This window comes from Pocillopora verrucosa, chromosome 12 (assembly GCF_036669915.1).
Source record: "Pocillopora verrucosa isolate sample1 chromosome 12, ASM3666991v2, whole genome shotgun sequence".
NCBI classification, from domain to species: domain Eukaryota; kingdom Metazoa; phylum Cnidaria; class Anthozoa; order Scleractinia; family Pocilloporidae; genus Pocillopora; species Pocillopora verrucosa.
Window position 1 is genome coordinate 20,748,711 of NC_089323.1, and position 16,592 is coordinate 20,765,302.

The following is a 16,592-nucleotide window of genomic DNA, read 5'->3' on the forward strand; positions in this document are numbered from 1 at the left end:
GTATACCGGTTTTTTCTCATTAGCCAACGTTTTTTTCACCCACTTTCAGGCAAGTTTATCTCTCGAGTGTCGGGATTTACTGATATTTTCGCAGTTTTTCTTTAATTGTAAATACTGTACGTTATTTGGCAATGCTCCTTTGGTCGTACAGGAAGTTGTCTAAATTTTTATAAGTTGTTTTAACCACAAAAGGTTTATCAATCATCAGTCACGTGGTGCAGACTGCACTGAAGTCTCGTAACTGTCGCTACAGTAACAAGAAACTTCACCGGGCTACACAAGGGCGAATATCAAGTCGTTCCCAGATATCACACCCTTCAGTTCTCCCCTTAATCATAACAATTACAATTTACTCAAATGTGATTGGTGCTTTAGCTGCTTTATTCTTCACGAATCATTCTGCACAGTTTTAATTGGACAATGTAATCAGACAGTTGGCTGTAATCGAGCAGTTGAAATTTCGAATCATGCTCAGTCCTTTCAGCCAAATCCACCAATCACAGAATTGATCACAACCACAGCAACAACCACTTATCCTAAAAAAATGGTGAAATTTCCAAAGTTGAATTTTTCACTTAGACTTTGTCTCTACCACAGATATTTGTCCTAAAGTTATTGTTGTTTTCGGAAATTGTAAAGGTTATGATTAATTGGTAACAGGATTTTTGTCTTCCAATTCTGTCTGTTATAATACTCGTAATTGACAAATCGTTAATCACTCGTGTGATTACGGACCGAATTGGACTCCACTCGGTCCTATTACCATTATAAATCACATAGTTGACTTGAAACAGTCAAGCTCTCAATGAGCAAGAGTGTGTCAGCCAGAGACTTCTCTGGAGAGATTGTAAAAACATGGTGTAAAACAATTGGAAATAGGGCTTTGAAATGAGCCAAGACCTCTATAGGAAACCCTTTCTCAAACATACGACTGTTTTATTTACGATAAATCATCGTTAAAATGTCTAAATATTTGCTAGAGTTTAAATCATTCAAATATATCAGCGTTATGCTTACTATTACCTAAAGGAAACATCTTCCGAACACTTTTTACTAGTCTATATATCTCTTCATAAACGTATGACCTCTACCACCTCATCTGTTAATAACTTTTTACTCTTATTAACATTTCACCTAAAAAAAAATACAGCTACATCCTGATAAAAAAGTGATATTCGCAGAAAATAAATAAGACAGTGTACAGATATAACCTTATTAAAAAGAAATAGGCTGACAAAAAGTTCACTATCAACTAGTTCTTATACGACTGATGTGGTACCACTTCAGTTCATAAGTTGATCATTATGCCGTCAACTGTAATATCTGCACCCTCCGCTTGAGGAATTTTGTTGCATTGACCTGCAAAGAGAGAAAGAGCTGCCTTAGAGGAACTATAAAAACAACTTTAAGTAGAAGAACACCTAAAAAGAGTATAAGCAGGATTCTCTGGAGGGGTGGGGACAGGGTCAGTTCGACACTAGCGACCCAATGGCATTTGAGGGTAAACCAGGATGTAAGATTATCATAAATTATCACCTTTTTTCTAAATAAGTTGAGGGAAAGGGGCGGGGATCTTGCACTTTTGGCAAAGAAGGAATGGGAGGGAAGGGGAGGGAGTCATATGTACCCTGAGACCTTAAAGGTAACTTCCTTTTCAATTTAATTGAATGCAGATTTGGGCAAACATCACATATAAAAGAATAAATAAAAGAAATACAGATGATAAACGATGGATGAGATTTAAAGGACTGTACAAGAAGAAAATGAAAAGTTTTAGTTGAATGTTTTCAGGAAGAAAATTCAGATAGATTCTTTCTACAAGTCTCCGCACTTTCAACTTAGGGATTGATTGGTCCGCATGTTGAAATAATAGCACACCCTTATAAACTCACTCCTTGACTTTTAATTTAGCTGTCGTGATCATGTTCGTGAGATTCTCCGTCAGCGATTGCAATCAGCACCAAAAGTGCAATCACAACACCAACTGAAACAAGAACCGTAAAGGCGAACAGAAACTTGCGTTTATTTACAGCCTGCAAAAAGGAAAAAAAGCAGCAACAGGTGAGAACCGAAAGAAAACATCCACAGAGAGTATTACCCTATTTGCACACAAAGCTTGGACGACTGGAAGAGAAGGAAATTAAGAATTTTTCCTTCAGCAGGAGTTCACAAAGAACGCATTTTACGTCACCTATATCGCTGATCATAATGCACTGGCTTCATTTAACCTTTCACTCCCAAAATCTCATTAGTATTTGTCCTCACTGTCTGTCATACAATTCTTATGGTGTTTGTTTGGAGAATTTGATATTGGATCAATAAATAATCCCCAAATAAGTATTTTTCTTTGTTAACATCACTTGTAATTGTAAGGAGACATGCTGTTTTAGCACACATGTAGTTTAAGGGTTAAGGCATGAAAGCGTTTAAATTCGTTAAACTTCCTCGGGACCAGAATTAAGCATAGCAAAAGATACAACAAGACAAGATATAATGAAACGAATTTTCATACCGGAACGCCAGGGGGCTGCAATTCAACATTACCATCTGTCATTCAAAAAGACGTAAAAATACAACAAGAGTCACGTAACTAGCTCACACGAAGGAGATTAGAATCAATCGAAAATGGCCAAAAGAATAGTAAGTTCTTTTACTGAAGAATATGACCATTTTTGAACGCTTTAATCTCACTTTGAAAGAATTCCTTAAAATAGTGTATAAAATCTAGACACTGACTGATCTTGACGGGCAGTTCTGATTGATACTTAGCTTCCTTACTACACAAGTAATCACCTTCTTTCCCTCCCGACGGACCGACGTTGAAAGATGCTCCGCCACGCGACGTCGTCAAAGTATCGTAAATGTCGTAAGCAACCACAAGAATCAAAGCCACACAATAGGCGACCATGGGGTACAAGGCGGGGTCACCTAGCCTTGAGTGAGGAAGGCGAAGACCAAAGAACACAGTCACCACTGTGAAGTTTAACAAAGAAAAGTTTAAGACGTATTATATAAATAAAAATAAGGGGTTAGTATCTAAAGAAATTGCTGAAAACCATCAGTGTAAATTGGAGATAATTTCAGCCACTAATCTGTTTGACAGTTCAGTGATCTCTAAAGTGCGTGACTTTGTATGAAGTTTAAAAGAAAGTCGCAAACGTTTCCCGCACAGTATCATCTTTCTTTAACTCCTGAGATCTGCTTTGCGATTCTCCCATCTACTGAGTTAGTTTCCATTTTCTATATTAATTAATCAAGGGAATCTGGTGTCACAGTGTATCGTTAATATAACAAGGAGTTACCAGTTTTTCAGTTCAAGAAGCTAAAGAGCTGCGCCAGTGATCATTCTAAAGTTATTTTGATTCAAAAGACTCCTTACCAGCCAGGATCAGTGCAGACAGCCCCACACCACGATGGGCCCAGTTGAAGATGTAGCGTCTAAAGAAAAGCAACACCAACAATAAGGAACATAAACACTGAGGATACATAAGCGAAAAGAAAGAAAAAAAAATACTCTCCAAACATACTTTTCTTCTCCGGGGTGGGGTCTGAATACTGCCATAATTGGTTGAATAACAGCGAGTACCAGTACAAATATACCAGTGATTGGATGAGCGCCAGCTTCCTGTGAGTAAAAGAAAAAAGAGGGCTGGGAACTATCTATCCATGTAGCCAATCGATAGGCCTAGTACAAGCCTAGCCTCTTGTTCAATCAACAATCCACCTCTAGAAAACTCTAGACTAGCGCTGTGCACCGGGGATATGACGTAAATTGACGGTGTCACTGGTTAACTGGTTGTGATTGGCTGAGGCGTCACGCAGATTAGGAAGACAATGATAATGATGCATTTATATAGCGGATTCTCCATATGAATATTTTTTAATGCACATATATCATTTACATCATTTACATCAGTTTTTAGAGGACTGTGGCTAGACTGCTTAAGGCAGTTAACAAAATTTTTTAAAGGAAATTTCACTTTGCGAGAAGTGCGTGGGTTCTCTAATGTCCCCAGCTAACCAATATAGAGAAGATACAGGATACGAAGATTTAGTCCTACCTTGGTCCAGCGACCAGCATGAACAAAGATGAGGATAACTCCAAGAATAGTAAGCACAACTGTCAAGGCCATTAACAATCGGTGAAGCTGAGAGATAACAATCAAAATATGGACCAATGTCAGTATCTGAGCGACAACGGACCTATCCCTCCCCTGACATAACAACAGTCAATTAATAACAAGTTAGGGTTCATGTTGGGTTTGGGGAGAGGTAGGTGCGTAGTTGCTTAGATACTGGAATTTATCCAAAATATTTCACTTTTCCAGCAAACCCGTAAAAACTTTCTGTAAGTTTATCTTTCATTATCATCAGCGAATGAGAAACTAACTCCGAGCTGTTATATCCCCAAATAACAAATCAACACGATACTTAGAATAAAAAGTGAAGTACGGTGCTCCTCCCGTAAACGTAATTACCGACAAGTGTTTTGATAAAACTGTGTTTGAAAGAATAAAAGTCTTACCGTAAACCACATTTTGGTACCAAGTAGAACCCTCTGGCCAAACAACACCTTCATGTGACGAGCAATGAACATTCCAATCGATGCAAAGCCAATCCACGCAATAACCATCAAACAGCCTGTGAGAAATAAGGGGTCAAGACTGAAAATACTTTCTCATTTTGCACACTATTGTTTAAAATTGGACGGTAGTGTCTAAAATGGGATACTAACGTCTAAAATTGGACACTAGTGTCTAAAATCGGACACTTGTGTCTAGAATCGGACATTAGTTTCTAAGATCAGACACTAGTGTAGGAATCATCTGATAACGTTGAAGTTTGCGGTTAAGTCATTGGTTCTCAAAATGATTAAAGCTAGACATATTATACTTTTGTTTTACCGTGTTAGGAATTTTCCAAATATCTTTTGTTAATAATTGACGTGTTGCGCGTAATGTATAGCACCATGAAATCGGTCGTCGATTGTTCGAGATTTATCAGGTTTAAAATAAATATTAGATTAATTAGACTATTGTGAATTTTTCCCAAAAATGGTTTCTTTGAATGAACTTCGTTTTAACCACAGTATCAGCTCTCTTACCATGAACCTGTACCAATGTAATGCTCTTCTCTGCTGCAACAAGCTCTCCCTTTGCACAGACGTCCACTTTCTGAGGGCTGGTTTTTGGAGTTGTGGAGTGTATGCCTATCTTGTCTCCACCTGTTTATTAAGAAAAGCATCAATATCAGTATCTGAGAAACTGCACATCTACCCCCCCCCCCAACCCAACTGCAGGCAACCGATAAGAAGTTAGGCTTTATCTTGAGTTTGGGGAGGAGTAAGTGCGCAGTTGCTCAGACACTGACATTGATCCAAAAACCGTTCACACTGTCAAACAATGAATACATATTTACTATTAAAAAAAAATCACTTACTCATAGGGCCGCTTGCATACACAAGATGCCATGTCTTCGTAAGATCCACCATCTTGTCATCTTTCTTCTTCCTTTTAAAGCTATTTTAAATAACGACAACCGTGTTTTATTATCTCTCATTTCTAGAAAGGGAAGAATTTCTACCTAATTTCTTGTAGTATTTCTTCCTCTGGTGTTTTCATATCATTAAAAAGTTAGAGGAAAACGGAACTAAGCACAAACGACAAAATAACCCTACCCCACCCCTGACACTCTGGATCCGAGGCTTCCTGGCCTCGGTTTAGGGAGGAGACTCCAATGGCTTAGGATCAAGATGTCCAGATTCGAACCTTGACTGGTTCATCATGTTGTGATTTTGAGCCATAATTTACATTCTCAGTGCCTCTTTAAGCTCAAGGACAAAAATAGGAGTCCATGAAAGTTAAGGAAAACTTGTAGGTTTGATCCACTTGTGATACTCTCGCAGATGGAATGGGACTTACCGACAGGCAACAACTCCATCTTTTGATTCAGCAAGAGTTACAATAATAGAGGCGGGTGTCTGGAATACAAAAATACGTCAATTATCACACATATAATCGAAACTCGCAAAAACTCAGTTTATCTGCGCGTTTTCATCTCTATACTCATTATTTCATGTTGTGATCCATACAAGCTATATCTAAACTGGTAACCTGGTAAAAATACCGCTGGGCAGTTGAGGATGCCAGGTACTTACAGGGGTGGTCTTCGTAGGTCTACCGTACCCTTGGTCGGCCATATAATGTTCTACAGTGACATTATTCTTGACTTCAGCGCATATTAAGGCATCGGTGCCATCCTAAAAACAAGCAAATAACAAGCAGTGCTGTCAACGATTTGATCATTACCACCAGAACAGAAATGGCTCTTTTTCATTGCGTGACAGAATGATGTTCCACAGTGATTGTCGTGGGGGTTAGGACCAGTTAACCCTTTAACTCCCAAGATCTCATTAGTAATTCTCTGACATACTATTCTTATAATGTTAGTTCTGAAAATTTGTTATTGGATTAACTAATAATTGAAATTTTTCTTGATCCTCAACACTTTTCTGTTTCATATTGTATTGATATGGTAGGGAGGAGTTCTGTCTTGGTCACTCATGGGAGTTAAAGGGTTACAGAGATTACCGAAGTAAGTAAGAGGAAAGGTAGAAATTAAACAGGAACCTTCACTGGGTAGTATGCAGCCTGAACTGCAGATCACTTGTTTAATCAAGTCATGACTAAGGTCATACTTCCTTCTGATTGGTTGAATTTTTTGCCAATCACAGAGCACTGTGTAGCAAAACCAGACTAATCCCAGTGGTCAGTCAATAGCTGCCTTGGATACTTAGCAAATTCAATTGTGCCAACATATTGTGACATCATAATGTGACATATAAATCTGACAAAGCACTGTGGTTAGAAGAAGAAACAATAATGTTACCTTGACTCATGAGTTTAATGTGACATATAAATCTGACAAAGCACTGTAGTTAGAATAAGAAACAATAATGTAACCTTGACTCATGAGTTTAACGTGACATATAAATCTGACAAAGCACTGTGGTTAGAATAAGAAACAATAATGTTACCATGACACATGAGTTTAAAATTTCAATAACTACAATTTATTTTTCTCACCATCTTGTTCTTTTCACTGTTAAAACCAATGGCCCCCCATTGTTTCTTGGTGCTAAGCTCAAATTCCACTGACTCACACTGGTCCCCCTCTGGTTTTATGGTCACAAGATATTCACAGTCTTTGCTGGACTTGCAATTTGCAGGCTCAGAATAGCAGCTCTTTGTCTTCCCGCATCCATCTTTGGTTATCTTTTGTGACTAGAACACGAGAGTAAAACCCTTGTGAATGACACTCTGCAAGGCCAGATGGGCAGGTTCACTCATTTGGCTCATAGCGGTCAGCGGTCATCATGGCGGGAAGAAGCAAAATTTTTAGTTCGCCTATACTTTGGTTTCTTTTTGGCTTTTCTCTGTACATATTGGCATGTTCAAGTGGCAAAGATGCACACATCGGATTAGATATGCGCCTCGTCAAAGTAAACAAGCAAAGCTGGGATAATCATTGGTTTTTGAAACCGATATCATCCATTTTGTTTCGACTCAATATCCGCCATATTGGATTCGTGTGGAAAGCTCGAGTCAGATTCAGGAATTCGAGAGTCAACTACTACAGCAACTCCGATGCAAGCTTCAACTTTGAATATTTACAACTATGTGGCGACATATGTCCTAACCCGGGGCCTGCTTCCCCTCTGTTTGATGCACTTCACGTGGTGAGAGACAATGGAAAGCAAGGAGTATCCATCGGTCACTCGAACGTGCGAGGCCTCCGTAAGAACCTCCCCGAAGTGAAAATACTTTTACAGCATACCAACCTGGATATCCTAACCATTTCTGAAACGCATCTGACACAAGATATAAGCGATAACGAAGTAAACATCGATGGATACCGAATTCTGAGAAGAGATAGGTCACACAAAGTAGGAGGCGGAGTCGCTATTTACTTTAACATTAGCCTAGATTGTGTACGTATATCCAAATATGACAACGACGGCATTGAAGCTCTCTGGATTGAATTGAAAGCTCACTCGCAAAGATTACTTGTGGGTTGTGTATATAGACCTCCTGACGTTACATCTTTCTTTGATGAATTCAACCAAGTATTGAGTACAATTTGGATGTCTCGCAGGAATGTTGTGATCGCTGGTGACTTCAATTCAGATCAGCTTGCTACTAATGGAAATGGTGCGAAATTCAAACGCATCTTACAATCTTATAACTTTTGTAACATCATAAAAGCACCCACAAGAACCTCAGCACATTCTAACACTTTGATCGATCTGATTTTGACTATCAATACCTCAAAGGTCTCAAAGTCTGATGTGATTGAGTATTGCATAGCTGATCACAAATTCATCTACGTTATCTACAAGCTGAAGATCAGGAATCCAAAGCCTTTTATTAAATATGTCCACAACTTCAAGAACGTGTTGGAAAACCCGAAAGACTTCAAACATGACCTGGAAAGTGCTCCCTGGTGGGTCTGTTCCACCTTTGAGGACTTGGATGACATCACTTGGGCTTGGAATTGCATGTATAATGTTATTGCAAGCAGTCACATTCCCTTACGTAAAGCCAAGGTTAGAAAAAATTCACTACCTTGGATGAACAGTGAGATCCGGAAAGAGATGAATAAGAGATATAAACTTCTGAAAGCCTGTGATGGCACACCCGCTACTAATAAACTCTGGGTTGATTACAAATCCTCTAGGAACAAAGTATCTAAGATGCTACGACGTGCTGAAGCTCAATATTGGAAAAAGAAATTTACAGAGACCAAGGACTCAAAATCTTTCTGGAAAACTGTGAACGAGGCCACTGGAAAACCTAAGAATAAACATATTGGCCCCCTCAGAGATGCTGAAAATAAGGAAATCACAAATGACTACGAGAAAGCTGAACTGATTAACTCTTACTTCATAAATATTGGCAAGGAACTAGCTGAAAAATTCCCCGAAGCTGATGAACCCCATCAATTCATGTACAGAGTTACCCCCACTGTGCAGGTCTTGGAGGTCAACATCAACAAACTCAAAACTGATATCAAGACAATTAAAATTAACAAAGCATCTGGTCCTGATGGCATCTCTTCTCGTAGCTTAGCTATTGCAGGAACATCCGCCCTAGAGGGCATTGTAACTGTTTTCAAGAGCAGCATGGCTCAGTCCAGCTTCCCTAACACATGGAAGATTGCAAAAGTTAATGCAATCTTTAAAAAAGGAAACCCAGCAGATGCTTCAAATTATAGGCCAATATCACTTTTAAGTATCCCCAGCAAGCTGCTCGAAAGCCAGATCTGCAACATAATTGATACCCATCTGAACAGCTGTGGCATAAAAAGCTGTAAACAGTGGGGGTTTAGCAAGGGACTATCGACTGAAGGAATGCTTACCTCTATGACTGAAGGATGGAAGACAGCAATTGACAATGGTCTGACAGTTGGAGCAGTCTTTATTGACTTCCAGAAAGCTTTTGACACTGTCCCCCATTATATTTTATCGCATAAACTACACGCCATTGGAATATCAGGATCTCTTCATGAATGGCTAATGAGCTATCTTACTGATAGATGTCAATTTGCTGAAGTTAATAATTGCAGGTCGGTCACTGACTATGTGCGATATGGAGTCCCTCAAGGCTCGCTTCTTGGCCCCCGGCTCTACACCATATATGTTAATGATCTCCCTGACCACATCGACTCGGGAGATCTATACATGTATGCAGATGACACTACAGTTTACTGTATTGGACCAAATGTTGACCAGGTTATGTTGTCACTAAATAAATCATTGGAGCAAGTTCTCCTGTGGAGCATTAAGAATCAGCTAACCATCCACCCAATTAAAACTGAAGCAATGATACTAAGTAAAACCTCTTTTGTTGGGCCTATACCTCCCCTCCACTTTAACACTGGCCATATCGACCTGGTTAATTACACCACTTGTCTTGGAGTTAAAATTGACAATAAGCTGACATGGTCTGTGCACATTGACTCAGTGAAGAAATCTTTTACGCAGAAGGTTGGAGCGTTGAAGAGAATGAGAATCCTTCCGAAGAAGGTTCTCGAGGAAATATACTTTAAAACAATTATCCCCAGTGTAACGTATGGAATTTCGGTATGGGGAAATTGTTCTCCTTCCGCACTGAACTCTCTAAACCATATTCATGCAAGAGCAGCTCGTATTGTGAATAACCTCGACTCAACGATGGCAGATGACACATGTCTCATGAAATCCGACTGGCTGCCCATCTCTTACTTCTATAAAAAATCTGTACTGTTTCTCTTGCACAAAGTATATTTTGGAACAACGACCCAGTCGATATGTGAACTGTTTTCTAAAAGAGTTTCTTCTAGATCTTCTCGTGTTCCTAACCAATTTAATGTCATTAGATTTAGATCAGAGACCGGCAGGAACTCCCTACGATACAGAGGTCCTGTTATTTGGAATTTTGTAAATAGATTAGTTAAAGTACCTGAAAGTTTTTATTCTTTTAAACAAATTTTACGTAAACATGTTAAGACTATTGACAATTTTTCATTTGAGAAAGAGGCAACAGTAGTTGCCAACAGAAAGGACCATTTCATTTACTTTTAGATTTATATGTTAGTCTTAGTGAACACCATTTTATTTGTATATAGTAGTTCTAAGTTATTATTGCAATTTTTATATATATGTAATTCTTAATATTTAGTATAGTAGGTCCACATCAGCCCTTTGGCTGCCTTTCACACAACCTACTTATCAAATAAAGAATGTATGTATGTATGTATGTATGTAAGCTCATTCCTAAGGTTCTTCCCCTCCCTATATTAGCTGGGCCCATTTTTTGATCATTGGGCTCACCTGAAAGCTCTCTGTTGAAGTCCCACTGGTGACATCCTCTGCTAGTGGACCATGAACCACAGGAGAAGAAACTTTTTCCCAGAAAGTGGAATAGCTCTGAACAATGGTTGCACTGTATATAGAAAATAAATAACACATGAAAATCTACAAAAGGCAGGGACTGCATATTTAAACATTGGCTGCTGCATATCTCAAATATTTCCTGTAGGAACTCTGTCTATGCAATTATAACTATAAAGTGCCTTGCACAAAGGGTTCAGTACATTTCAACTTCCAACAAAACACTTACAATAATGCAACAATCAATTCAAAGCTTCAACATCCCCCCTCATGCATTCCACAAACATTTGATTGTCCTTCGTGCCCAGCCTGTGGGGTGGGGAATTTGAACCAGAAGTATTTAGTATCAAGTCTTTCCAGTTGTATCTTTTAATATGGAGGTACTTAAAGGAAAAGAGTTGACTTTTGCAAGCAGATGGCCCTGAGGAGGAAAGGTCTACAAGGTCCAGGTTTTAGGTTTCACCAAATAATTGACCATCAAATCTGACACTTGGGAAGGACATTAAACTCAATTTTGGCCCTTAAGAATGGGTTTTTGTTAAACCAATTTTCAAAAGTTCAAATGCTTGAGTTCAAATAGACTGACACATTACATTCCACAGCCAACCCCCCTTCCCACCCCTCATGTTAACAAGTTTAAGCTACATATTATGACCTTCAAAAAAACGTATATGTTACTGACATGAAGCTGATGTTCCCTGCACTCTTTTCAGGAGCCATCCAAGTGAACTGAAGTGAATTCAAGTTCTTAGCTGGGTTAGGATTTTTATGACCAACTGTGTCCTAAATATGAGCAGAAAAAAAACAATAGTTTCCTCTGCCAAGACACCTATAGTGCTTATTATCTTAAAAAGAATTTGAAATAAGTATGCAATACCTTACCTTTGATTCATCTCCAGAACAGTCAAGAGAAGCTGTATCTGCAAGAAAAATAAAAATATGTCCGCTTGTCCACCAATGCTTCCAAAAAAAAGAAAAGGTATAATTGCCATTCTTTCACCAAAGATTGGCCAGAAATGTTCTATCCTTCATCAGCCAGGACTCCTGTTTCCTTTTTTTGTTTGTTTGCAAGAACAGTTAAAGAGATAGTACTTGTGTCCAATTTGATGTCCCAGGGATGTCAGCAGAAGAAGGAGAAGTCCTATATAAGTGTTTTACTGGGATTTTTTTGGCATTCAAGTTTCGACGTTATAAACAATTTCTTCCCTGGTTGAGAAAGACCTAGGAACCCCTTATTTTCACCTTAAATTCATAGAAGACAAAGAAAAAGTTACTTTCTCAGATGTCTCATTCTCATAAACTGTCTTGAATTATGTGCGAGAAGTAGAAGAAGAAGTTTAGAGAATACATACAACTTGGAATTTGAGTAAATGTTCCTACTGGCCGAGGAATCGAGCTTTCAGTCCCCTGTGCATTTAAAATGAATCCCTTAAAAGGCTGTGATCCTGAGATGATCACTGTCAGGTTGTCTCCAGGGTTATACAAAAGTGAGGACACAGAGATGTTATAAGGAGGCAGTCCTTGTTGTGCCACAGCCCTTTTGTGGTGAGGGAACTTATTCTCGCAGGCACTCAATGGAGGACCTTTAGAGAATCCAAACACGGTTGAGACACTGAGGAGCAACAGCTGAGCTGCGACCTGAAATAGATTAAACGAAAAAGTTCTTGCGAACATCATGGTTTATTTGAACATTGCTTTTTTACCTTTACCCTTACAAGTACGCTGAAATGCAGGTGGGTTTGAAGATTTAGACCTACCCAATGACGTTAGGCAGTAATTATGAAATTGATTTGACATTGGAGAAAAGAAGTTCCTAAGGATCTTGAAATAATATTCATGTTAAAAATCTTGTTACTTAGATTTGGAACAAAAATGAAGAAAATACACTATCTTAGCTATATGGTTTAGCATGTGTCTCTGTAAGATTGTCTTTTCTGATATAATGCATTTAAATCAGCACCAAAAAAGTTAAAAAAAGAGTTAAAGCAATTATGATGTATTTATAGAGTGTTGCTATGAAAATAACATAATCAGTGTTTTGTTTAAACAGTAACCTCATGGTGTACATCTTTGTAGACATGACATCCTTTTTTAATGCCAAGAAATTAAAATTTAAATCCAGAACCATTTAGTGGATGACCTCCAGAAAGTGAGATGTATGAGTTCAGCATGATAACTAAAAAAAAGATACATTTCTCAGAATACATACCTACAAAACACATACTACCACATTGAAAATTCGCATCAGGTTTTCACCCAACGATAAAAATCGGAAACCAATATGCATCTGAAGTGCCGATTTTTTTAAAATCCAGTATTTAAAGTGAAAAAAAAAACAAACAAAAAAAAACACGGGAACTGTTGACTTCATCTTCCAACGCCTTTGAAAAACGTTTGGTAAAGTAGACAGAAGCCCTTAAGCCATCGATATAACGAATATAAAATATGTTGGCCTCTATTCTTTGTTACAACAACATTGACAATACCATTGGTTCTTAATGTAAACAATTGGAACGGATGATTGATTACCTGCGCTAAGAAATCTTTATTAAAAGATGTTTTCCAATGTTTTTCCCTCTTTCCATTTTTCATAAGGCGAAATATCAGCAATTAAATCCCGAAACACTGACATATCTCACCTATGAAAATGCCCGCGTTTTGATGTCAAACTAAACCTATCTCATATTGCATAAACTTCTGAACTGAGTTGCCGCCCAGCTAGATGTTTTAGTGACTCAAGGTTCTATCACCGATAAATCCAAAAACTAAAAAAGACACCTTTACCAAGGCGCAATAAAGTTATTGTTGATTCAGAATACGTTAACTTTGTTTCGGCTTCAAGTTTAGTGCGGGGATTACTGAAAGTAATTGAGTTACGTAAGTGTATAGAATGCAACAGCTGCAGCGAGGTCGAAGGTAGAATGTTTGTTGTCATTCGGATGTGATCGAGATAGCATTGCTCCTCTGAGTATAATCATCAAAATCTACGGCAACATGCGACAGAGATATGACACTAAACCCATAAGAACGAAGACAAACCTAGTAAAAAAGTTTGATTTCAACTTAGACGACGGTAACATACAGCAAATATTCCAGTTAACTTACACATGACATCGAGCATGTCGCATCAGAAAAATTCGCTCGGAAAAAATAATTTTCAATTATTATCTACAATAATTAGAATTAAAATCACCTGTAACTCGAAAATCATAGTGGTTTTCCGCCTCAGATATTTCCTTGAGAGAAATTTTACAAGTGGCTGCCGATTACCAATGGTCTCACACAAGTGGGCAGTCACGCAGCAACCTGGAAAGCGTGACGCTTGAATATCTTAGGCTTCCCACCCCTCCTCAAATCTTGCATTTTCCCCATACATTCATAGATTTTAAAATGGCCGGTCAGACTGTGAAAACCCGTCAGGTAAAAGTGCCTTTTTCGTGAATCACAAGTTCTGCAGCGTGGTTTTTTTGATAATTATCTTACTTTCTAGACTGCGGCAATTATCGAAGGAACCCACACAGAAGTGTTTTGTTCTGCCTATCAGGACAGAATCTTTTTGATCGTTTCACAGTTTGAGAATATTGGAACTTTGGTGAGTGTTGTTGTCTTAAGTTTTTGTTACTTTTTTTCTTTGATAGCTGTTTCTGATGATTGGATGATTGAGTGATGATTTACACCAAGATATCTGAGCGTAAATTAGAATCATTTCAACCATTGTATTAAAAACAATTTTGAGCTTCATGTGATCTTTAGCTGATATGTATTGTTACATTATCCATAAAACGTTTCACTCCTAAGATCTCATTAGTAATCTTCCTTATTGTCTTGCTTAATTTTTTATATCGTTGGAGAATTTTGTTTTGGATCAACTAATAAACCCCTAGTTGATATTTTCCTGTATTCCCATCACTTGTCTGCTAGGTTTTGTATTGATCTTGTTAGGAGAAATTATGTTTTGGTTGCCCAATGGGAGTTAAAGGGTTGACAGGAAGTTGTTCGAGGATATTTGCTGGTGTTGTTAATCACTTCAAACGGTTTGATGGGCTTCTTTGGATGTGAAGTTGCAGCAGGTTCCCTTTAAGCTCCTCATAATCCTTTTGTCATTGAGAACCTAAAAGCTTTGAGTTTGTTAATTTGCATAAACCTAGTTTCTTTAAAAATCATCTGTTCAATGAACATCCTTGCAGGTTAGTGTAAATAGGATGTCTCCAACAGAGAGCTCATCAAGTTCTATACTGTTGTCTAGTTCTGCAGAAACTCCATCAATCTCAGAGGTGGTCAAATGCATCTTCTCTGAGGGATATGAACTCATTGCTAAGTAAGTAGATGGTAAAAATTTAGGAAATTTTCAATTACAGAACACAGTAAATTTACTGGTAACAAGTACCAAATTCACTGAGCTATCATACAAGGAAATGTTTAAGACTTCATAAACTTAGCACATTTTCTTTTAGCCTGTAGAGCAGAGGTAATTTTGTTAGGAAAAATTATGGCCCCCTTCTTTTAATTTAATTATAGCAGAAGGCTGTGGAGAGAAAGAATATTGTACCAAGGGGGTGGGCAACAGTCTAAAATAAGGAGAGGGGTAAGATTGGGGGAGTGAAGATTTTCACCTTTCCTGCCCCCCCTCCCCTCATCACCTCTATCTCCAAATCAAACATGGCTGGTGGAATAAATGATTGCAAGCTTCCTAATGTTAATTCACCCTTATAAGATGCCTGCACTGCAAGCTAGTTTTCTTTATGAGTATGTCTATGTCTACCAGGCCTTAAAAGCTGTTAATACTGGAGGGGAAAAAAGGAACAAGAAAAGACTGTGCAAAAAGTAACATTTTCATGCCCACTAAATTAAAAGGCTAGTAAATGCAGTGGTCTACCTTGTGTAGTATTTTAAGGTGTATGAAGAGATTCACTCTAAATGTTGTCAATGAGTGGAAAATTATTTATGATTACAACAGGTTTTTGATAGGATGGACTGTTACTGACAGAGGGTTAATATCACTTCATTCATTGACTTACGTTTGTATTTAATTTTGAACATGTTATTACATTGCAGGAAATCTGGCATGTTTATGCTAAACAGATTGGAGCCCTTATAAATAAGCATGCCAGCAAACCAGTTCTTTTGGGTATTGCCCTCAAGAAACATTCACCACAGATACTACAGCAGATTTTAAAACTGCTTGAAACAAATAGAGTCTGGTGATAAAGAATACCTGTCTTAAACAAAAAATGTACAGACTCCTACACAACAATCATTATTGCAATCGTTTACAAATGAGTCTGATAAACCTATGGACAGTGAAAAGTTCAAATTTCAAGCTTCTTACTCCATGACATAGCTGTGAGTATCAAAACAAGAGCATACAATGCAGAGAAGCCCATAATCATTGATTTTGGAGCCTTTGAATCCAACCATTATCAACTGTCATTCCTTTTTAATATTTGTTTTTTTTTTAAGTTTCATCTTATATATGTGAAGCACTTTTTCTTCATGAAAATACATAATACAAGTAATAACCAAAAATGTTTTGTTAAATCAGTTAACAATTTGATGTATATTTAGAGATCTTTTGCTTTTTCCTCCCATCTGTATAACTATTCAAACTAGTGCTTCTCTTTCTTCCTGTGAACATTATAAAACACTATCAGTTGAGCCTGAT

At 37.9% G+C, this 16,592-nt stretch overlaps 2 protein-coding genes across 3 annotated transcripts; one reads left to right on the forward strand and one right to left on the reverse strand.

Moving 5' to 3' along the window:
* Positions 1–358: 358 nt before the first annotated feature.
* On the reverse strand, positions 359–14,221 carry LOC131779446 (ferric-chelate reductase 1-like). The gene is made up of 18 exons (XM_066159027.1): positions 14,124–14,221; positions 12,283–12,568; positions 11,813–11,850; positions 11,613–11,713; positions 10,871–10,982; positions 7,086–7,283; positions 6,158–6,259; positions 5,922–5,980; positions 5,440–5,519; positions 5,105–5,224; positions 4,526–4,641; positions 4,062–4,148; positions 3,528–3,625; positions 3,380–3,438; positions 2,794–2,973; positions 2,513–2,547; positions 1,893–2,033; positions 359–1,359 (listed from the first exon to the last, which is right to left on the reverse strand). The coding sequence occupies exons 1-17, from the start codon at positions 14,139–14,141 to the stop codon at positions 1,908–1,910; spliced, it is 1,815 nt and encodes a 604-aa protein (XP_066015124.1). The 5' UTR covers positions 14,142–14,221; the 3' UTR covers positions 359–1,359; positions 1,893–1,907.
* Positions 14,222–14,297: 76 nt separating this feature from the next.
* LOC131779455 (uncharacterized) lies at positions 14,298–16,471 on the forward strand. Of its 2 annotated transcripts, none has more exons than XR_010715821.1 (4): positions 14,298–14,350; positions 14,421–14,522; positions 15,177–15,248; positions 15,986–16,471. XR_010715821.1 is itself a non-coding variant. In XM_059096014.2 (4 exons), exons 1-4 carry the CDS (start codon positions 14,321–14,323, stop codon positions 16,026–16,028), a joined length of 306 nt encoding a protein of 101 aa, XP_058951997.2. In that variant the 5' UTR covers positions 14,304–14,320; the 3' UTR covers positions 16,029–16,471. The 2 variants fall into 2 exon arrangements, 1 of the variants encoding a protein (XP_058951997.2); XM_059096014.2 differs by having other exon boundaries at positions 14,304–14,350; positions 15,118–15,248.
* Positions 16,472–16,592: the final 121 nt, after the last annotated feature.